Below are 22,913 nucleotides of genomic sequence, written 5' to 3' on the forward strand. Positions count from 1 at the left end.
CCAAGGTAGACCAGTGGCAGTTGCAGCAACCCCAACCAAAGCTACTCCAAACAAAGCCCCAGAACACTTCAGTGTTCAGCTTCTCAACATCAGCTGCTTCACTCTGCTGGGCCAGCCTACTTCTTAAGGCAGATGTGACCACAGCTAAAGTTTAGGTGCCCAAACTAGGATCAAGTTAGAGCAGCCTTTTGACAGCAAATTCAGCTAGCACAACAGAGGCTCTTTAAGTTACCTGCTTGGCAGTCTTACAGCTAGATTTCAGAGAGACTGAATCTTGCCTACAGTTCATCAGTGTTCAGCTTTTATTTCCAAGATGTCTGAGATGTATTTACACAGCAAGATTTGCTGGACTGCTTCAGGAGGTTGACACAATTAGATGAGCAAAGCAGATGCAGCGGCAAGCACATGATGACTCAACAGCTTGGTGACTGGTGTAAAGATTCTGAAGTCACATACAGATTGGCAGCTTTGTAGACCAGGTCTGAGGAGAATGTAACCTCAGTTATAGGAGAAGTGGTAGAGATCCTGTTTGACAGCCATGAGTAAGCCAGGAACTCCTCGGCTACCCCCAAGTCTTGAAGAAAATACCACACTAGGAATGGCATCTTTGGATGATGGATGGGGAGAAGGGATGGTTCTAAGCAGATGAGCATCTTGGAGACTCCAAATTCTGGTATAGCAATCCTGACCAACTGGGAGGAAAGCAAAATTCAACATTACACAAGAAGGACTTTACATGTCAATAATTCTGCGAGATAATCACCACAGAAGCAGAAGGTCTATGGGGAAAACATCCTGAATATTTTTACACCCACAAGAGGCAAAGTGCTTACCCATACTTTACAAAACAAAACTTTTGCACTGAATACTATGAGAGTGGGAAAAATGTGCATTTCCTATTAGGTAATTAAAGGTACAATAAATCACTATTTAGAGTGCTTTTCTCTTTATCAAGCTCCTACGCCAAAAAAAGGGGAGAAAAATTAAGTCAAATTAAAAATTCTTATTATTCCACCACTTACTGACAAATCCAAGGAAAGGAGGTCACTGTCTTTACAGTGACTTTATGAAGCTTGACTACACTATAGGGGTTTTGTTTCATCCACTGCAACTTTTCCTCTCCAACCACAAATGTAATAATACAAAAATCTGAGTGTAAGTGACAGTATTCAAAATGAATCTGAGTGGTATAGACAGTTTACAAGGAGTCAGGCCCACATACCAATGCTTCAGTTCATCACCACATTCTCCACTTAAGCACTAACTAAAGATATACAAAGTTATCACCAAGTCTCCTGTTTTCATGTTGTTTCCCTGAATTTTAAATCAAGTGTTTTCTGCTCTACTCTTGAGACATAATGTGGAAAGGATAGTGGGACTTCTGCAGGACACAGCAGATAAAGCTGTTGAGTACCTCACAGGATTGATTACAGTAGGTGTACATCCATAACATAATTTTCATAGTATATTACAGTATGTTTAAGGCTAATTTTTTTCTGAGTTTTAAAGAATTAACATATTTACAGTTTCTAACTGTTGTACTTAAGAAACACCCCTCAGGCATAAGAAAATTATCACCAGTTATACACTATATGAAGAGAAGGAGGAAAAAGTTAACCTACCTGCTATAAGAAGTCCTTCCTTTTCATTTACATGCAGAGGGAGAAGAGCATATTCATTGTGGTGACCTTTGTACTGTTTCACACATTTTGCTGTTCTCAGGTCCCACAGTTTTATCTGCAAGTTGAAGGAATTGTTTGAGATGATATATTAAAGCAGAGAGCACCCAAAGGTTGGAGGTGTTGGAGCATGTCCAGAGGAGGGACAGGAAGATTTATCAATGGGCTAGAGGATCCATCCTGTGGAGACAGGCTGAGAATTCAGCCTGAAAAAGCAGCCTCCTCTTAAAGGAGGCTATAAGAGAGCTGGAGAGGGTCAATTTATAAGGGTATGTAGTGACAGGACAAGGGGGAATGGGTTTAAACTGAGAAGGGTAGGTTCAGATTAAATATTAGGATGCTCTTTAAGGTGAAGGTAGTGAGTGACTAGAACAGGTTTCCCAGAGAAGTTGTGGATGCCCCATCCCTGGAGTGTTCAAGGTCAGGCTGGATGATGGTCTAGTGGAAGGTCTCCCTGCCTACGACAGGGGGCTGGAACCAGGTTATCTTTAAGTTTCCATCCAATCCAAACCATTCTGTGATAAATAATGGGCTCTGGAAGAAGACCCATAAACAGAACTACCACCCAGTTCCATACTACATACTAAGAGCAGACATCTGCCCTTGGGAGTAGGATAAGTAGCTGTAAATGCCCAGATACTAAAAGGAACAGAATATGCTAAACACAACAAAACCATACCTTTCCAGCCATATCTGCTGCCATCAGATAATGTTCAGCCTCCATAAGGTGAATAGATGTAACTGCTGAGCCATGGAAGAGACGATTTGCTTTCCAGCTCTGCCCCTTGCGGTTACGTTGGCGCACATCAATGCTGAAAATCTCACCCGAGCGGCAGCCGTTGTACAGCAGTGGGGTCTGGGAGAATCCCAGAGAAAGAAGCATACTGTGTAACATCTGCAAGGATCTTACAAGTTACACAGACAGTGTCTGTGTAATGCTTTTCAGCTCTACAATGAGTTGCCAAATTATTTTAACAGATGCATTAAGAAGCAGAATTTTAATTACACACTGCAACGTTTTTCAGCCAATGTGTTAGTTCCATTCAAACCTCAGCTATTTACTTCAGCTGTAAAAGTTTTCCTAGGTAAGCAGGAACTCAGTCTAACATAAACAGTAAAACACAAACTGGAATTCTCATATTCTTATTTCACCATCATAATTTTTTATCAACAAGTCCGTTAGTACTTTATAGGGACTTTCTCCTTCTTGGTGGAGGCAATACACCGAGTGTTATTAGAATGAGGTTATTTGCCAAAACTGAAACAATTTTACATGTTATTACTGTGCTCTTTGTGCTTCCTTGTCTTTTAACCTCTAATCTTAACAAAAATTGCCCCTGTTGCCACAGTTTGAAATCAGATAATCTTTTTGTTGCTATTCAATTGTATGCGAGCATGAGACCACATCAGCTCTGCTGTGCAACAGCAATCCAACAGCAGCTGTCATCACAACTTTATGTACAGCTTGAGGAGTCCTTTATTCCAAACAGAATAAAGAGCCCATCAATGAGGCAGTGCTCTGAAAAAATGGCGCCTGGTTCCCCCTACCTGTGTGGCAAACTGCTGTGCCAGCACATCACTGCTGGTTCCAAACGTCTGACGATGCCCTGTCACTACATTGGTCACAAGAACTCGTCGCGTCAGGCCTAAGGAAGACAGATGATGTTGGTTTAGCTGTAATTTGTGTAGCAGATGGGAGATGAATCAAGTCTTTCCCACTGAGACACAGGGGGTTGCCAGCCTTGCAGATAGATCACCTGTGCTAAAGCAGTTGTCTGCTTGGGGATTTAGGCACCAAGCGCAGGACCAGGCAGTGGATATCTTGAAACTGCACAGCATTCCAGGTCGAGCTCCTAGAAGACAGGAGCAACACATGAAGTGTTCAGAAGATGTTAGGACAGGATGATAACTCAGAAAGGTTCTTAGATTGCCACATTTATTTTAACATTTCAATCTGAAGGAGAGCAAGTGCCCAAATTTGTGTCCTTTTGCTGCTCAAGAGACAGGAAACAGAACTGGAAGTTCATGACTGTAAATGGGATGCCTACAGTCTATGTAAATAGATGATACTGAGAGACTGTTAAATTTATTCAGTAATCAGAGGGCTGACCATGGCAGGGAAGAGAACACTTGCCTTATAGCACTAAGTAAGCCATTTTTCAAAAGATGAGTGGGCTAGAAATAAAAAACATTTACTTTATAAACTACAGTTTAGACAAAGCCTAACCTGTAAATTCTATGCCTGCTTATTAAAAAAAAAAAAAAAAAGAAAAAAAGAAAAAAACATTAAGCAATAAAACCCTAGATTTGACCCTTCCTCATGTAGCCCCTGCACAAAATTTATGCCAATTAGCAGAATACATCCCCAGTTTTTACTTCCTTCATGGCACATCATACCTACATCTGTCAGGTAGCAGAGGTGACGTGGACAAGAATGGATGGATAACATAGTTTTAGATAGTGTTAAGTTCTACATTCCTTCTGGCATCTACTGAGCAAGGCTCCCACAAACCACCTATTTAGGAGAGTGAAGGAAATCAAATTTGGAAATACCTAAAGTCAGTATGATATACTGAATGAAAGGACTGTGGAACTCACAGCAGCTAATTGTGGTGAAAGGCTTCAAATGTTTTAGAGAGCAGCTGGGTATGCTGGCCTAGTAGCCATCCACCCTCAGTGACTCTTTACTCAAGTTAATGCTGACTCTATGCAATTCTTTTTAATGGCTGCATATATAGTAAGACATAAAAAATTTAAAACTAGTCCATTACTCTTATCTATCACAGATTTCCTCTGTATAAATTTAATTGATCATGTCTGAATGGAAGTCAGATTAGAGCACTCTGTGACTTGAAGAAGCATGGTTCTAACATCTGTCAAGAAAGTCCAATTAATTAAGTCCTGTCTCCAAGAACACTGAACAAAAAATATCAGCTATAGCCAGACGTTAGATGTAGTGCCCTCCCAGTCAGTCAGGTTTCCATACAACTAACTGGAGCTTGTACGAGGAGCTATGGGCCGAGATATTTACCAGCTTTCCAGCTCTGATTTATGCACTGAGAATATCTGAGCAGCTGCTATGAGAAGGGATTCTGCAGTGACTGGACAGTAAGGGAATGTGAGTATTTACTGTGTGCAGCTTCCGAGTATTAATTACAGGCCAAGCTGATGAAAAATCTCAAGTGTTTACTTTACAAGTGAGGTGTTCTCCTGCCAAAGTCAAGTACTGCAGCAGCTAAAAATAAGCTAGGGCTTCGAACACTGCTTTCATCATCATTTCACTTCTTAAGCTGTTTTAGTCTTACAGGAATACAACAGCCTCAACAACTACTGAAAAATAATGCTAAAATAATCTTTCATTTGTGCTCTTCACATACCATAATTGCTACCAAAACTCGGAGACAAAAAACCAACAAAAACACCCTACCTGGGTTAGTGCTGCTGAACAATGATGCTGGAAGCAGACTGGCACAGCCTGGTGTTTCTGCAATTCCCATGAGACACAGCTTGCTGAAGTGAGTTAAGGAAAACTGATTTCTCCCTAGACTGGAACAAGGCTGCCTAATATTTATAAATGGAAAAAGCAAGATGCTCTGACACAGCTACAGCTCACAACACTTTTCCTTGAGACCTTTGATGTGCTTTACAGTTTACAACTAAGCTGTGACACTTCATTTCTTTCATAAGAACAAGCTAGAAAGATTTCAAATTCTTGCTTGTATATTTTCACTACCAGAAATATAAGAGAATACTATTGTATCTTACTAGTGATAGGAAAAAGAAAATAATAAGCATGGCCTACATAGATCATTCTTCTCACTTTTTCATGTTGCTGATACTGCATTAATATAGATCTGTTTTTCACAGAGATATATTGGAAAAATGGAAGGCAAGGAAAAGTCACTTTACATTACATTTAAATATTTTATGAAGACTATACCAGGTAAAAATAGAATTTGAAAGCTCCACTTCAGCTTCAGTGGGGTAAATCTCTAACTCCACTAGGGGAAAGCATGAACCCACCAAATGAAGCAATCCTGAACCTGTCCCCAGCTGTGTGTTTGCCTGATGAGCTCCTGCCCCTGATGGGCTGGTCTGGAATTGCCTGGATTTCACACAAGCCATTCCATACTTTTCTGTGTAATCTCTTTTGGCACTTTAATAGCACACCTGTTGTCTGCCATCTCCTATGTCAAAATTCAATTCTTTTCCCCTACTCTTTTGGGCTCCACACTGTTCATTATTACCACTTCCTCTACTATATCATCAACTTTCCTCTTGAGTCAGACCTGCAGAACATGCTCTGAAAGTTGTAGGTGATATTACTGAATTGCTCCCATTCTCCTCTCACCCCAATCAATATGGCCATGGTTTACACACAAACAAACCATCCCACTTTCAAAGAGGTTCACTTCAGAAAAAACTTGTTTGCCTTAACTCCCTGCTCCTGTTCTTTTGCCTCAGCCAATTTCTAAACACTAGATCATTTTGGATATGGCATTTACATACACTATTAATGAACTGGGAATTCTCCACAGCAGAAAACATGGTTTTTCATTTACTATGAACATGGGAACAATTATACATATATATATAACAGAACTGTACATCTGCCTCAGTAATTCCAGCGTATTTAGATTTTAATTACTTCCACTGTTTTCCAGAAAACTTATCTTCTGGGGAAACTACAGGAGAGGTATTCCTTGAAGTTAGTTTTTCTGTGAAGCATGATGCAGACTTGTGAAACCTGAATGACAATTTTGCTTTTTTTAAAAGGATATAAAACGTGAGAATCTGGATGAGTCAGTGATGCCCAGCACACAGAGTTCACCTTCAGAGATAAGAAGACATACTATTTTTGTGATCTGTTACTCAATTAAGGAAATGTTACTTCCATGCAAAAATGACGTAAAATTAGGCACTGGGCACAACTCCTCAGCCCACTAAATAACTCAGTAATGGGGCATAAGCATTTCAGCTTCATACTCAAAACAGCATTGAGAAGTCAGACCAAACACAAACTAAGGCACCAAGCACATCCCATTATTCAAGGGACCATCCCTGAAAGAATCTGAGCATGAAGGGATCATGAAAACCTGTTTTAAATATGCCTCATATTTAACAGGATAAACACAGCTTGAGGGTAAGCTTTAAGGATAAACATAGTTTCCCAAAATTATTTTTAAGAAAGAAGCATGCAAATCTTGGTAGGGTTGGTAGCCAAAGATGAGTTTTGCCAGCTACAGTCCGAGTCTGAAGTAATCACTATACTTAGAAGCTGGTAGTTCTATGTGGTCTTCCATTCCAATTGTAGTATAACATTCCTGATAACTATCACTCTTACTAAGCACTTTCTCAACAGGTTTATTGTGGTTCTGTGTTTACCCAAGCTTCACATTTCTAGGTCCTTCCATTCTCTTCTCCCAGCCCCTTCCCAACCCCTCATGGCACTCCCACCTGAGCCTCCTAAGAACAGTGTTCTGAGAATGCAACCACCAAAGGAGGAACAGAAAATAATACTTTGCGGTTTGTGAAGTAGAGGTTGTCATACATCTCCACACTGAGAGACTCCTTCCCCAAACCACTGAGATTGATGATACCATATTTACATCCTCCATGCTCTACATCGTTCACAGTGAATATTCGTTCACAAGCAACATCTGCCTGTAAAATAAAAGCTTACCAGTCACACTTACTGGAAACTTACAGGAAAAACAGCTTGAAGGAGTTGCATTAGGTCTAAAATGAAACAATACATTAATTCTGATCCCTTTAACACCACTTTCCATTCACCTCTAAAATCCAACTCCTTTTAAATGCATGCACAGAAAAAACAGGGACAAGAAAAGGATTCAGTCATTGGCTAACTAAATGATCTTTCCAGTTCTAACAATTCTATAGATTTACACTGCTTCTGAGTCCCTTCTGGCTTCAGCTACCTATGCAGTGCTGTTTACAAGGCCAGGAGCTGGTCCTGGAAAGCTTCCTATATAGTCTATGAAAGATCATGAAATGTAAAGTGATTACTGATGTTTACTTAGAATCTCTGAACCACAGGCTTTGCCACTCCCAAAATGCTCCTTTTTCATTTTTTTCTTCTTTCTCTTGATCTTCTCCACTCCTCCCAGTCCCACAATAAGGACCCACTCAACTCCTATTTACTTCCAAAAGAACATGTGGAAAAAAAAGAAAAAAACCCAAAACAACAATCCAACAAAAGATGTTTTCATATCCAACCTTTTTTACAATTTTCCTTTGTAAGAAAGGAACAGGCTCTCCCTACCTGTTTAAGGTTACTAAGCACAGATTTTAAGAACTGACAAAGCAGGAATGACACATCTTTAAAAGCTACGTTTGACCTGTGTGATTTGGTTACAAGAGTCTGAATTTTCACTGAAGATGGGCTCTCTTTATCTTAAAGACTTATCATTTCTCATAACATACCACAATGATTTTAAAATTGTTGGTTCCAGCAACTGAGGAATCCAGACTGTGAATTTCTATCTTCCTCCTCTGCATGCAGTTCACTTTTAGTTCATGGACTAGCCTGTAAAACCAGGTAGGAGGGTGAGGGGGTTGAAGAGAGGAGAATTCAGGTAAGCCTAAATTTAATGCATATGAAAAGAATTCTGGCCAGGATATAGAACTGCTTCTCAATCACTGAAGAGAAAATACATGAATAAATAGCATGCTGAAATTTAACTTGCATAACCCATGAACTTCCATGTGCATCTTCCACATTCTTGGAATTTCATCCCACTATTTTTAACCCCAGCACATCTTTAATAGCCAGAACAGCAACACAGGAAGTCACTAACTTAACTTGCCTTCTGCTCTTCTTCTAATGGGGGCCAAGGGAATGGTCATGTCCATTGAAAGGCACTTATCCAAAAAAAGCTGTGCTATACTCATGAAGTAAAATGTGGCAAAACAGCATATCCACATACATACATAAAGTGAACTTTTTTTGAAGTAAAATTGGGAAACAACTTCCTGATTTGAATTCTCATTATTTTAATCATCTGACTATTACAGAAGATAACGTTTTTTCTGACTTCAAGTAATATGTTCCTCCTCATCCCAATGGAACAGTAAGAAATGCAAGAAAATTTGACTGAAACAGTTGCACCTACAGCAGAACTTGGCACTGCAAAGAGAAATCAAATCATTGTACCTGCAATAACTTGTGGAGCTGAGCAAACCCAGCTGCCTCTTCTGTAACAGCACAGATGAGTTCAGTCCAGACCCTGTTGTTTTCTGGAAGAGAAACATAGAATTGTATTCAGTTCTTTACTTGTTTAAGATTCAAACACAGCTGTGAGTCTTTGACATTTGGGATGTTTAGGTCACTTTTTCCTCTAGCCTACACACATTAAAGTTTTCAGAACATATAAAACACATTCCAGCACCATCTCCCTGATCTACTACAGTAAATAGACAAGAATATAGTCCTGTGAGATGTGGAGTGCTTCTGTAAATAGAGAAGCTTGAAGAAAAATACAAAACCCCAACAACCATTGTTTTCACCCTACATAATCAGCAGTACCACCTGGATGTGTAAAGTCACGTTCTGATTTCATTACAACACTTCAGATTCTTCTTAGGCAGAAAAATCTTCTATCACAACAAGACTGATATTAAACATGCAGTCACTGTTCTACTAAGCTGCATTTCCACTCCCTCCACAGTACCGGGCTTGGAACTAGATCTTTAAGGTCCTTTCCAACCCAAATCATTCTATGATTCCATTCCATGATTCACAAACCTTTTAGAATTTAAACACCTTCTGAGGATACCAGGGGATAAAGTATTTAGCAGAATTATGGAGTAAGAAATCTTTTTGATAATGCTCAGACAAACCAAGAGTTTTTAGAGTCAAAACGTTCTTTACATTGAAGACTTTAGAGCTGGTTGGATAACTTTATTGCTTAAGAAAAAGAACACTGTTCACTTTTCCCAAATGACAGCATATAAGCTTAGCTGTTATTTGTAAAGTTATGACATGTTTTTCAGGTAATGAAAAAGCATCCTTGTTAGATATTTTACCCACATTACAAAAATGCAGCATCAGCATTAATTTCACTGTAACACTTTATGAAGAAAAGCACACAGACTTTACAGACAGAAGCATAAGACCTGCCTTGATTTTTAGCTGTCCAAAAAAGTTCTTCAAGAAAAACCTGTTACCACCAACTATGATTAGTATTGTTTCTTCAAGGTCCAGAATATGATAAATAAATTCATTAAAAATGCAAAAAACTTTAAATCAAGACCCCACTTTGCCAGCTCAAGGCAGGAATTTGAAACCTGGCATCCAATATCCTGGCTCAAGTGTAACTGTTGGACAACTGCAATTTTGAGCACATTTCCTATGTCTTTATAGATTTTTGACTTCATTCCTGTGTGAAACAACCCAACAAAAGGCTTCAAGGACTTTATTCTTAGCAGAAAAAGAAACTGAATTGTCAGAACTTGAAGACTTTAGTGTATAACTTGTCCTGGGCCAGAGTACAATAAAGCCTAATTGCAATCTTTTTCAAAACATACCTGATTCTGTCTTTCTTCCTCTTCTAAGAGTCTCAGTCTTTTGCACTCCATTGCCTTGTGCTGAATGCTGTCCTTGGTGAGTGGGTTGTGGTTATTATGTCCAGGCAGTAGGCGAAAATAGCGGTTCTTTTCTGGGTCATAATAAAATCCTGGAAGCTCTTCAGGGTGAGAACACATGGAGGAGAAAAAGTGGCAAAATCAGATGGATAACTAAGTTTGTTTATTGCTCTTTGATATTCCATGTCTTTATGTGAATGTCAGAGTTCTGAGACCCAAAGCTCTAGCTCCCAACAAGTCCCAAGCATGATACACAGACTAGGAACAGATGAGCCACTTACAGGAGAAAAAAGAGAGGTTATTTATAGTGTTCAACTGCACTGTTCTTACACAGGTACAGAAGGGATGTCACCACTGACCAAGAGGAAATCAGAAAAGCATAAAAGAAAGGTTTTGTTGCAGAACAAAAAGGGTCTTTCTTCATAAATAAATCACAAGGGGACATTCTTAGTTAAAAGACTTGGTAGGATAGCAAAAAAAAAATGACAGTGAGGTATCAAATAAACCCAAATAAAGTGATTCACTTCCCAGAACTAGACACTTTTTCTAAAGTACATAGGAGAGATTTAGATAAAATCAAGAGTACCTTTGGCTCCTTCCAAAGATAAAGTGGGATGAGAAACACTCATTTAGTGCTTCACTGTCTGTGTGAATGCAGAGACAGACAAGTAAAATACTTTGATAGATTTAAAATACTTTGACAGATTGTCTCAGGACAAATTTATGCAGAGGGAATTGTTAACACTTCATTTCAAGAGTTTTATTTAAAACTTTATTTACTACCAGTAATTTCATTTTAAATATCCTGTTTTTGCAGCTCCTTGTCTGCATCTTCTAGGTTTCAGACTAGCCACAAGTGACCAAGCCTTTTTCAGGTCAGCAAAAATAAAAAATTAGTCAATGAATCAGTAAAGTTTATAAAAACACACTACATTTAGTAGTTACACAGTAATTACACAGGAATTAATGTCTTGCAGGATGCATCTCCTAGCATGCTCACAACACAAAACGATGATATATAAAACAATAAACTCAGTGTTGTTTCAGGACTCTGCCATTGTACAGACATGTAAGTTCCCACTGGCTTAGTTTTTGCTAGCATTGTTTAATGAGTCAGGAAAACAGAATATAAACAGGACATCTTTCTCAACAGCACTGCTATTTCATCGTTTGTTGTAAATAAACAAGTATTTAGCCAGAGAGTATTTATTACAGACTACAAAGTACACTGAAGGCATAGACACATCACACAAGAGACACACCACAAAGTGGTGGATTGTTGCACCTTTCAAAAGACTGAGTAACTGAACACAAGCTGTAATTTTTTATAGGCTCTCTTGTTTTATTTGATTCCTTAGTAGTTAATTTTCTTCCTAAAGCAGCATTTCTGGAGGGAGAAACAGAATTGCATTTTTTCAGTTTATATCAGCTTGGCTAAGCACACAAGGTTTCAAACATGAGAAGCACTTGTGGGCCTGAAAGTGATTTGGCTCTGTTCTCTATATCTTTACTTACTACATCTTTTTCTATCACCTGATGTTACTTCTCTCCACTAACTTTACTGTTTGTATTTTTCCTGTCACACCAGATTATTAATGCAGCTACTACTACTTTTTCCATATAATCAACATATAGGAACTGACTTTTGACCTATGAACACCATCTCTTACCTGGTGCTACAGAGTTCTGTGATGAACTGGACGAAGAAGGATCTTCATTGCTGCTGGGACCTGCATTCACTGGGGTTTGTTGTTCTTCTCGTTCCAGACTAAAAAAATAGCATTGCCTTCAAGATAGGCTCACAATTGCCCCACACATCTTTCCCACAAATAATCTAGAAAGCAGATTGTTAGTGACATCAATGGAGTACCATTCTGCAGTGCTCTGACAGCACACTCTGCATATCACCATACATTAAACTATGAAAATCAAACAGTGAAAAACATTCAGCTTAAAAATTTCACAAGAACATTAGTGATATAACATCCTAAAAGCCTTACATAGGCTTACATAGCCATACATTAGAGGTGGCTGTTGATTCTCCAAGTGCCTTTAACTTTTTTTAGCAAAAGATTAACTGGCCAATTGTACATCAAACAAACGGCCCTGAAAGTACTAAGTCTTCACAGCACAGCATTAAGAGACAGTGCAGGTAAAACAATGATGACACGTCAAAAATATTTTGCCATTCTCTCTGTAACAAGAATTTCACTGATGAGGTTTAGAAACATTTAAAATAAACAAAAGTTTAATGAAAAAGCAACCATAAAAACAGCTCAAACATAGGCGAGAGTAAGTTCTAAAATGTCAAACACACTTTCCTGAACAGATCAGTTTCCAAGGCAGGGGATTATTACTGAAACCTTGTTTCATTTTCCTGATCTGCTAGATGTGGTATTATTACTACATTACTTACCTTGTTTTCAAACATTCAGGAAGATTCTTTAATGACAGACTTTACACCAATATACTCAGAGGCTTAAAATAAATAGGCAGGTAGAATGAAGTAATTATATTTTTCTTCCCTGAACTATCTCTGCATATTGATGAAGGGTTTATGGACAATAATGCACAGCTGAAAGGACGGGCTCACTGAACCACATCTCAGTTTAAAACCAGTGTACAGTTGCGAACACACAATAAACTTCCAGAAATCAGTGCAATTCCACTCCCAGTAGGGATGACAGATATACCAGAAGTACTGCCTGCTAGATCTTCAGGTGGCAACCCTGTCAATTCTAGAAAGTCACCGTCCTGCACGTTTAATTAGGCATAAGAACGGCTTAGCCCATGCTAAGCACAAGCTGTCTGTACTTGCCTTTGGGCGCGGTTGTTGTGACTGGGTCTTCTGTGCCGATGAGGGTGGAGGCTGCACTTGTGACTGTTCCATCCACGCCTCTCCTTGCCTCGACCGTAGTTTCTCCGCATTTCTACTCTCAAAGCAAACATACACACATACCTCACCCCTGCTTGCCTGGAACGGCTCAGCACACAAGTCAAGTCTCTTAATGCGGCCTCTTTTCAAACAGTTTCAACCCGTAACGACCAGGCCCGCCGGCCGCCCGCAGCACAGCCGCTCCCCAATGCCTGTCGACTTCTCCACTAGTCCCGGACCAGCTCCGCGGCTCACCCCGCAGCGCTGAAGCCAAAACGCCGGAGGAAGAAGAGCAGTAATGCCCGACCATGCCCCACCACCTCCCCGGGCCCGCCCGTCCCTCACCGCGCCGGGCCCGCGCCAGCCCCGCCGCGTCCGCGCTGCCTCCAGCGCCCCGCCCGCACACCCCCAGGGGCGCCTCTCATTGGTGCTCAGCCGCCTTCGCCGCGTGACGGACAGCTTGTTCGTCCAACCGCAGGAGGCCGAGCCGGCGCGTGCGCCGCGCGGGGGCGGAGCCAGCTGAGGGCGGGCGATGGCGCGGGGGTGCGGCGCTGGGGGCATGGCGGGTGTGGGTGAAAGAGGGGCTCTTAGCACGGCAGGGGAGCAGCGCGGGGCGGAAGGGGTCGCTTAGCACGGTAGGGAAGCAACGCAGGTCGGAGGCAGCCTGGGGTTTGCTGGGAGGTGGCGTGCTTGGAGGAGACACCGAAAGGGTATCTCCGCTCCTCTATGTCGCTGGCTCCCTCAAAGCCATCCTTCGGCTGTGGGCAGAAGCTGTTACAACTGGTGTGAATTTATCAAGAATTCAGAAAAGATAATGCCTTGAAAGTGGCTTTTCCGGACGAGGCTTCTTGGTGCTTATTTTTTTCTTATTTTGTGCCTTCTACTGGTGGGCAATATTGAGGCACAAGGTGGGAGGAAAAGCTCGGGCTGCAGCAATCAGTGATAGCTCCTCGGTTGCTCCGGGTACCAGAGGGGTGTGGTGGTAGCTACCATCGCCTTGCAGTCTCAGTAATAAAATCCTTTTCTTCTTAATCGTTTAGAGGTGTCCCTAAGCACTTTTTGTAAAGCGACATTCCCCTTTCTGCTCGCTTAGCATCTAGGACCTTAAAAAAGTTATAACCAGAATTGTGAAAAAGTTTATTCATTTAATGAATTATTAAGGTTAGAACAAACAAAAGCGATACTTAAATAAATTATGGAAAATTAGACGTTTAGCCTTTTTGCTTCTAAAACGATGAAAAGTTTTTTTGGTTGCTTTAACAAATAAGAAATGCCAGTACTGGGAAAGTAGGCAATGGGGTTTTGCTACTTTCAGTGTTTAGACTTTGCACAAGTTTGTTCTCTTACTTGACAGGAGGGTAATTTTTGATTTGATCTGTGTTTTAAGTTCAAAATGCATGGAGTTAAAATAGCCTTGGAAAATATTCACTTAAGGATACAAATAGCTGGAGAAATCACCCATGGTTTGCATATAGTTTGTGAGCTCTATGTCTTTACAAGAGACAGAGCACCAGCATGGTCTAATTCTAAGGCATGTTTTGTTGCTTTGTCACAGTGGTTTAGTGATAGTGATCTTTAGCTTTCACCAGATAACTTTGAGTTTTAATACAGTCACAGGAGAAAAGTGCCTACAGAAAGTGAGCTGTTGCTGAAACTCACTGGTGTTGACTGGATTCAAAGTGATGGTTTATATGGTCTTGGTACTTGATCTGTATGTAAATTTGATTTAAAACCTATGCACCTAGAACCTAGGGTTCTAGGGAGTGGTTTCTTCATGGTATTTCCTGGCTTGTGGGTAGTATTCCAGAATGCCTAATGTTTTGTAAGTACTGTTGTACTCTGCTTTGTTCATTGTTTAATTTCTGGTACCCAGTGAGCAATTTTCCAGCTTCTGTGACCAATATATGCTGCTTATAAGCTGAGGGATTCCTGTCACTGAAATAGTTCTCATTAGGGAAGAAGTATGTTAAATGATTTGTGTTCTCATTTGTGTTGCAGGTACTTACTTTGAAAGTTAATAAAGAATAGACTGGAAGATATTTCAGAGATTACTGGTTTTCCATGTATGCATTGAAATAAAATATACAAATATATAAATAAAATGCACACATTCACCCATACATTGTTCCTTAGCAATAGTTTGTCTAACCTCTTCTTAAAGCCTGTGTTGTTTTATTCTGATTATTTTATTTTAGTATTTATTATTATATCTCACTGACAGGTTACCTGATGTGTTACTTTGTTGCTTATTGCTGCAATTTAAAAACATTACCGCTATTCTTTCTTCCTTCTGTGAATGTAGGAAACAATTTGTTGCCTTGCTCTCTGCAGCTGTGTTCCATATTTGATATGTGAAATAGCTGTCCCTTTTGAATAATTTTCTATATCTTGGAGACTGCCTCAGGAATACCATTCCACTAGGATATTATGGATGACAACTTTTAGCTTTGATGATTCTTGCTTCTATTTCTGGATCCCTTTCATGGAGAACAGATCTTTCCTTGAAGTGTGTTCCTAAATCCTGGCTATATATACCACTACTCAGCTGAGCCTTCCTAGTGCAGAGTTTGTTTTGCAGGCTGTACTCAGGTTGGAGTTGTAGGATGTCCTGCAGCTGTGCAGCAGTGCCATCTTCCATGAAGCTTATGGCTCCAAGTGAAAGAGTTCAAGAACTGCTTTGTGACCAGTTGTTTCTACTCCGGGTTTGTGGAATTGGCTGTGCTTGTGCTGGTAACAATTGAGTGCTGCTCATCTCAGGCTGGTTCATGAACGGGCCCAGGCCATCCTGCCCTGTGGAATGCACTCTGCCACCGTGTCCACCTTGCCTGTTTTTCTACATTTTTGACCTGAGGGACTGGGTTTACACCCCTATAGTTGACTAAATATATATGTTCAGATTATGCTTATTTAATTGATTGAAATGTATTTGTAAATAACGTTAAAACATTCTGTAAAGACCAGATTTTATCAATAACATTAGACTTTAAGGTTTGAATGTAGGTTTAGAATTACTACAGTTTAATCAGTTGCCTTTCAGATGAAGTGCAGGGTCTGAGCCTGTGTTCACTCTTAGCAGTTGCATTTCAAAATTAAAATTAGTTTGTCTAAGCTCTTCTTTTGCTGAGGCTTAAGCTGTGTATGCTTAAGCATATGTTTCATGCTTTCTGGGGCTAAACCAGTGTTCTGCCTGTTAAAGCTCAGCTTATAAAAGACAGCTCATTAAGCTTTGGTAAGTGGGAAGGATACCTGGGCCCATGGATTACCTAGAGTTTATGCATGGTAATCAAAAGTAGGATTTTTTCTAAAATTTGTGTTTGTTCTAACACTGCTGAAATGAAAGCAATTTCAGAGTCTGTGAAACTTTGTGCTTACACTGCATTATGAGCTGCAGCAGTCCTGCACTAATAGTGTCAAAGCTCTTGTGAAAGTTGCTGTTTGCCATTTTATCTTGGTTTTCAGAATGCCCTGCTGTCCCACAGGCTCTGCTGTTAAAGCAGAAAATAACTTTTGGATTCTTTGGCATTAGGTCATAAAATTGGTTAGATTGGAAAAGACCTTTAAGATGGTTGAGTCCAACCATTAACCAAACATTGCCAAGTCTACCACTCAACCATGTCCCTGAGTGCCACATCTACACATATTTTAAATATCTCCAAGAATGATAAAAAACTGTTTTTTTGGGCAGTTTGTCCTAATGCTTAACAACCATTTTGGTGGATATTAGGAAAAGTTTCTTCAGTCTAAACACAGGAACAAACTGCTGTAGAACACAAGGAATTAAGGTGATGAGTTGTCACAACTGAGTTTGTATAAAGATCAGTAACATCCTGCGTTTATTCTGTATATGTGTGTGTTTCACTTTTTTATTCTGTCTAGTTTAAATCTCGAGCTCCCAAAGCGGTCCTGATGGTCTCGGAGGTGCAGCTCGTCTGGAGGGTTTGCTGGCTGTTTTAAGGACGGGAGCGAATCGGAGCTGACCCAGGAGAGGGCAGCAGTGCACTTGCGCAAAACCACTGTGTCTTGGGTCTTCTGAACCAAGTATTGAATCCCTATAAAAATCGATTTTAAAAGCAGAAATGAACCAATGAGTCTCTTTGTAAAAGTGTATTTATTTGTATTTATTTGTATTTATAGTCCTAAAGTCCAGGGACACCGATGTTGCATATTTTAGCCAGACTTTCCTTCCAAGTAAGAAGGATACCTGGTATCAGCTTTGTCTACCTTGCAGGTCAGAGGTAATAAAAAAACATGCCCATGAGATATGTATCAGCTCCTAGTATTTATATATATGTATGTCTTTTTAATATAAAATATATGGGGTTTTTTTAATAGATAAAATATATAAGTGTTATAAATTGAAATTTTGCTCTGACACTACATCTGAAGACTCTTCCAGTCAGGTATCTTTGGTAGTGAAACATATGCTGGTCAGACCTTGCCTTTTTTTAAATGCTTTTCTAAATAGAAATGCTTAGACATAATTTACTGGATAGTCTGATGAATAATGAATTAATCTTATGGGTCTAAAATAATAATTTGTATGTGACGCTTGCATTTAAAAATTATTTAGGTGCTTAGGAAGGTATCACTAAAAGTAATAAAAAATATTTAGGTTACACTTTTGCTGGCACTTTATGGAGGGATGTTGACTTCTGATTATAATCAGAAGATGGACTGCAGAGCATGCAGGCATGAGTGGGTGCCAACAATACACGTGGTTCTGTGTATTGGTAGAGGTGTCTGGTGTATTGGTAGCTGTGGTGTTAAAGGTCTCTTAAGATAGGCTGGCACGTTCCAAGAGATGATGTCTGTAACTGCCCATCTGAGACCTTCTGTTTGCTATGGTCTGTCCTCTCCCATGGGAGACATGGGCTGGGCTGTGTTTGTCACCTCAGCGACTGCATGTTGCTTCCTGTGACTGCAGCAGCTCAGTGCACAACAGTTTGCTGCTGCAACCACTTGGAGCCAACTAGAAGAAACAAAACAACTAAAATCCCCAAAACACAACAACAACAAAACTAAGAATCCAAACCTGAATTGTGTTAGACATCAAGGGAACAGTTGAAGAGAAACTCCTGATCTATGTAGCAGCAGCTTAGTGCAGAATGACAAGTCTGGTGGCTGCCATTGCCAGTTTAGTAGAGAAATACAGGTGTATATCACACATGACTGTTTCCTGGTATAGCTTCTACAATTCTAGTGGGTTCTAGTATTAGAACCCAAGAATGCAAGGTGTGTCAGTACTAGGCTGCCATGCCTGTGTATAAAGTGAGTTACTGCAGGACGGGCATGGTTGTAGATACACAGAGAATACCCATACTTGCTAATATCAACAGGTTGGCTCTAATCTGCTTGGTCAAAGCCAAATGACTCAAGTATAGGTTTACTGAGTTGCTTTATAGAGCAAGAAAGCAGCACAAGATTAGGAATTCAGAAGATAAGGCTCTCTGTTGTGACAGAACTCACCTCCATTGTACATATGTGGATTCAATTTGAAATTCACATTTCAAGTCAGGAGGTCCCAGTGCACTGAGCTGGAAGACCATGGCTGTGTGAATGATAAACTCTCAGCTGACCCTGAGCTTCTGCAGGATCTGGTGCACGGCTGGATCCCTATAGATCTATGGGGCCTGATGGGATTGAGAATACTCTGAAGAGCTAGTGGTTGTCATTGCAAGGCCTCTCACAGTGATTTTTTGGATGATCTTTGGAATCTCTCAGACTCTCAGGCACATGGTGTTGAGTCTTGGGGTGGTCCTGTGCAGTGCCAGGAGTTGGACTTTGATGATCCTTGTGGATCCCTTCCAACACAGATTATTCTATGAAATTTCTCTCCCTCAAAAGACAAGCTGAAATCCAGGCTCTGGTGCTAAACTTTATGCAGATAACTGTGTATGTCTCAAATGAGGTCTTATTGACCCTAACTTGAGAGGGATGTTACATATCCTTTAATTTTTGCTGTAGGAAGAATGATTTGCTTTGCCATTTTGTTTCAGACTTGTTACTTGTTACTCCTGTGATATAGCACAGGCTTCTGCGCACCAGTTAGGTTTTGTTAGTCTGTTCCGGAAGCGGTTGCATTTTCATACTACATTTTTCTTTCAAAATAACACGTTGTCTTTTGAATGGCAAAGTGCTGGATACATGTCCTTTTGAACATTTTTTGTTTTAGATAAATATCTTAAATGTTATTTATGTGTAGTATGAGACATTACTTAACACTCTGAAATGTCGTTTGTGGGTTTTTGACTTCTCTCATTACTTGTGGCCCCGTCTAAGGACTATTAAGTGTGTAATGATATTCACCTGTCTGGTGGTGTAGACTTATGAAAGTTGTGTGTGCATACACATAGATCAACATATCTCTGTCTACAAAACCAGGACTTCACTACCACTTATTTCTGTGTGTGGGTGGGGAGAATGCTGATTTGAAGGCATTTGAAAGCGGTATTGACCACAGAGATGTCTGTGCTCTGCCATGTTTCCTGTGATGCTATATCACAGTCATGTCCGTTCAGAACAAAAACTGGCTCCTTTGTTAATTGTATTGGGTTTTTTCTTTGTTGTTGTTGCTGTTGGTTTTTTGGGATTTTTTTCCCGATAAAAAATCATGTCTGCAGATGGCAAAATGATCTGTCAAGCAGGTAGGAATGCTAACAAGGCTTACACTGCCCGAATACTGAACTGGAACTGTAACTTCTGTTCCTTGCAGAGCCATTGTAGAGTAGAATATCCTGATGGTGAGGAAACCTGCTGTTGAATAATGCTGTCCTGCCCCTTTTTAGGGGGAAATTTCAAGATCTGCATTGGAAGGTCAAGTTCCTGGTATAAATAATGCTGTCTTTAGAGTACCAGCAGCTTTTTTGCTTTTTCTCCAAACTCATTTGTTCAGCTTATGGGCCTCTAATACACCAAGTGCTTGCAGGTACAAGATTGATTTCTAGTCTTGTATTTAAAACTTGCCAGGAAAAGAACTAGTCAGCATCTCCGAGGAAGTATTCTCTTTTGAGGTCAAAATCTTGTGTGCTGCTTCATAGTCTCCCTTGTCTGCTTTGGGTATTAAGGTTGTATTTTTGTAGAGAGAGGTGAACTGTTTTGCTTTTACACATCAATAGCAGATGTCAGGGCTCTGACGGCTGATTTCCCACTGGAAGAAAAATTTGTGACACAGACCATAGAAATCATCTTTCTTAGCAGACTTCTATATTAAGTACATGAGACTTTGAACAGATGTACAGACCAGTGATATTACAGGAAAAAACCCTTCTCCAGAAATTTCAATCTGGAAATCAGTGTTTTGCTTTCAGAAAGCAACTTTATCTTTGAAGTTCCTGGCAACTAAAGACAAAGTGTAACAGGGCTCCTAACGCCTGATTTCTCAAAGTCTATGTTCTGGTCATATCCAAAGGAAAGCAAGTAATTGGAGAGACTTGTGTGCAAGGAGGCATTATAATCATATGAGGGTGGTTCTCAGAAATGGACAGTAAATGAACACTGTTTTTGAGTGTGAGCTTCCTGAACTGTCTTGTATGCATTGTGCTGTAGCTATTCCCTTTGTAAAAGTACTGTTTGAATGATGCAGGAGTGACTTCCTTAGTCTCCCTCCTTCCAACCTCATCTTTGAAGATGTGTGTTAGAATTTCTTGTTTCAAGTGTTTTTTTGTGGGTTTTGTTTATTTGTTTGTTTTGTTTTTAAAGGAAAGGGAATGAAAGTTTTATAAGGTAAGAATTTGTCTCTCATTCGCTTCTGAATCCTCTCTCAGGGAGAACATGGCAGGAGGAGGAGGAAACTCAGCTCAGTGTTTGCAGACTGGTGTGGGAGGCTTCCTGTTACTGATGTGTAAAGTGGGGTGAGCAAGTTTCTTTTGAGGACTTTCAGGAGTGTATCCTGAAAGAAGGGTGGGAGGAGGGAAGGTTACATGGGAAAGCAGTCTCCATATATCTGTGTGTTCTGTAGAGGGTGTGTGTGGGTTCTTTGATTTGTTTGGTGACAGGGGAAGGGTTTGAAGGAAAGTTAATCTGCAGATACCTGGTCTCATAATGATAATGTATACTGTCTACTCATGTCTTGATTACTATTTATATGCCTGTATTACTATAATAACATACAGTAATATATATTATATGGTAATATATAATGCAGTAATTTATATTACTATTTATATGTCCTGGATGGTTCCAGATGTATCATTGTGGCTCAGTCTTAAATGTTATTCTTAGACTGCTTGTGCAGTGCCTTTGGTAATTCTAATTGCATGTGTACCCTGATATTTATGATGTACAGTGACATTGCCTTCCAGTCCACTGTTGGCTCCATAGATGCTCTGTTTCATGGAGCCCTTCTAGAACCTGGTTTTTAAACTGCTGCTCTTCTGGGCAATGAAAAGAAGTCAGGAATAGTGAGCTGTGGTTGCATGTGATTTCCAGTATAGATACCAGCCTGTAGATTTCAAAGCATGTGCCTAGTGCAGAAGCGTGTCCATAGGAGTAGCACTGCAGGAACTCCTATTAGTACAAACTAATAAAATTAACTTTCTGCAGTTTATGGTCTGTCATTTCTGTGTATCTACGGAAAATAATGAAATAAAAACATTTTAGACAAGACACACAACATCTAAATGAAAACAATAGACTATTTCTGGGATGAAATATTAGATAAATGACTAAATTAAAACAACACTGCAGATACGGTAGTCTTAGCACCGTTTTATAAGATGATATTCAAAAATCTGAAGACAACTGAAACTGCTTATGTGATTTGTAGAACTGAAGCAATAATTGTTTCGCATACAAGATATATCAGTTTGCAGTTCCAAAACAAAACCAAGACCAACTAACAAAACTTTAGCTCTCAGCTTAATTGGATGGAAATTGAAAGAGGAGGTAGGATATAGTAGATGGTTTATGGGCTTGGTTGAGCTATTGTTTCCCTGAGCAAAGCACTTTTTAACTAGGAGCAGGAAAGCTCTGAAGGTACCAAGGAAAAAGAATAGGTAAATAACTGGCTGTAGGATCATATAAATTCTGTACTATAACCTTGTGGGAAATCAGGAAGGGTGACAGAACTCTAGATGAAGTGGTTAAGAGCTTCTAGGGCCTTTAAGAGACTACCAGGCCACAGGGTTTGATCTGTGTTAATTACCTAGCAAGATTTAATTGTGTGTGGTGTGTAGCTTTTGGTTTGTTGTGGGTTTTTTTTCGTTTTCTCTATCTGGGTAAGACTCAGTGTAAGTTGACTAATAGTGTTTACTTATTTTCCTTACAGAAAATGGCTGCTTTCCTAAGGCTAAGTGTGATTGCATCAGCTGGTAGACCATCCTCACTTTGAGTACTCAAATATATTTTATCTTTGTTCAGTATGATGTTTCAGAACAGCTGAAAACAGCACTTCTGAAACAAATTGTTTCAGAAGTGTGGAAGAAAAGGGAAATGCAAATTATCACTGAGTTGTGCATAAGCTCAAAGTCTAGGGAAGCTTCTAAGCAGTAACATAAAGGGTGAACCTTGTACAGTGATAAATCAGTGAAATAAAATTGCTCTTGTGTTCTGGATAAAATTATAAGAGTAGATTAATGCCTTTATATAGTGTTGCTAGTTCTGCATGTATACTGTGTCCAATAGAGTAGTATTTCTAACTTGAGGTGAGTATCCACAAAAAATTTCTTTTGGAAGGACTGCAGGTATTTAGTAACCTTTCTTACAGACAGGTGCATGCATTCATGCAGTCATCAGCCCTGTGAAATGAGAGAGGATCA

The 22,913-nt window shown here is 39.8% G+C and overlaps 1 protein-coding gene across 5 annotated transcripts; it reads right to left on the reverse strand.

Annotated features, from left to right (window-relative positions):
- Positions 1-279: 279 nt before the first annotated feature.
- On the reverse strand, positions 280-13,594 carry DCAF4 (DDB1 and CUL4 associated factor 4). 5 transcript variants are annotated; one of them, XM_086891921.1, is made up of 14 exons: positions 13,504-13,594; positions 13,102-13,213; positions 11,954-12,051; positions 10,227-10,384; positions 8,854-8,936; positions 8,124-8,226; positions 7,200-7,343; positions 6,461-6,510; positions 5,107-5,186; positions 3,437-3,532; positions 3,228-3,325; positions 2,359-2,535; positions 1,623-1,737; positions 280-692 (listed from the first exon to the last, which is right to left on the reverse strand). In XM_086891921.1, exons 2-14 carry the CDS (start codon positions 13,209-13,211, stop codon positions 499-501), a joined length of 1,506 nt encoding a protein of 501 aa, XP_086748047.1. In that variant the 5' UTR covers positions 13,212-13,213; positions 13,504-13,594; the 3' UTR covers positions 280-498. The 5 variants fall into 5 exon arrangements, with proteins under 5 accessions (XP_086748047.1, XP_086748049.1, XP_023784025.2 ...); XM_086891923.1 differs by having other exon boundaries at positions 13,102-13,218; positions 13,504-13,563; XM_023928257.2 differs by having other exon boundaries at positions 13,102-13,218; positions 13,414-13,517.
- Between the last annotated feature and the right edge of the window lie 9,319 nt (positions 13,595-22,913).

The sequence above is a fragment of the Cyanistes caeruleus genome, chromosome 6 (assembly GCF_971803275.1).
Source record: "Cyanistes caeruleus chromosome 6, bCyaCae1.hap1.1, whole genome shotgun sequence".
NCBI lineage: Eukaryota > Metazoa > Chordata > Aves > Passeriformes > Paridae > Cyanistes > Cyanistes caeruleus.

Excerpts from the sequence above, each read along its gene's own strand:
- DCAF4 (XM_086891920.1), bottom strand. The coding sequence starts at position 13,468 with ATGGTCGGGCATTACTGCTCTTCTTCCTCCGGCGTTTTGGCTTCAGCG. Across the intron at positions 8,937-10,226 it reads AGGAAGAAAGACAGAATCAG|AAAACAACAGGGTCTGGACT; the intron begins GTATGTTTTGAA and ends TTTCTCTTCCAG. Across the intron at positions 6,511-7,199 it reads TCTACTTCACAAACCGCAAA|GTGAACTCTGTGTGCTGGGC; the intron begins GTATTATTTTCT and ends TTATCTCTGAAG.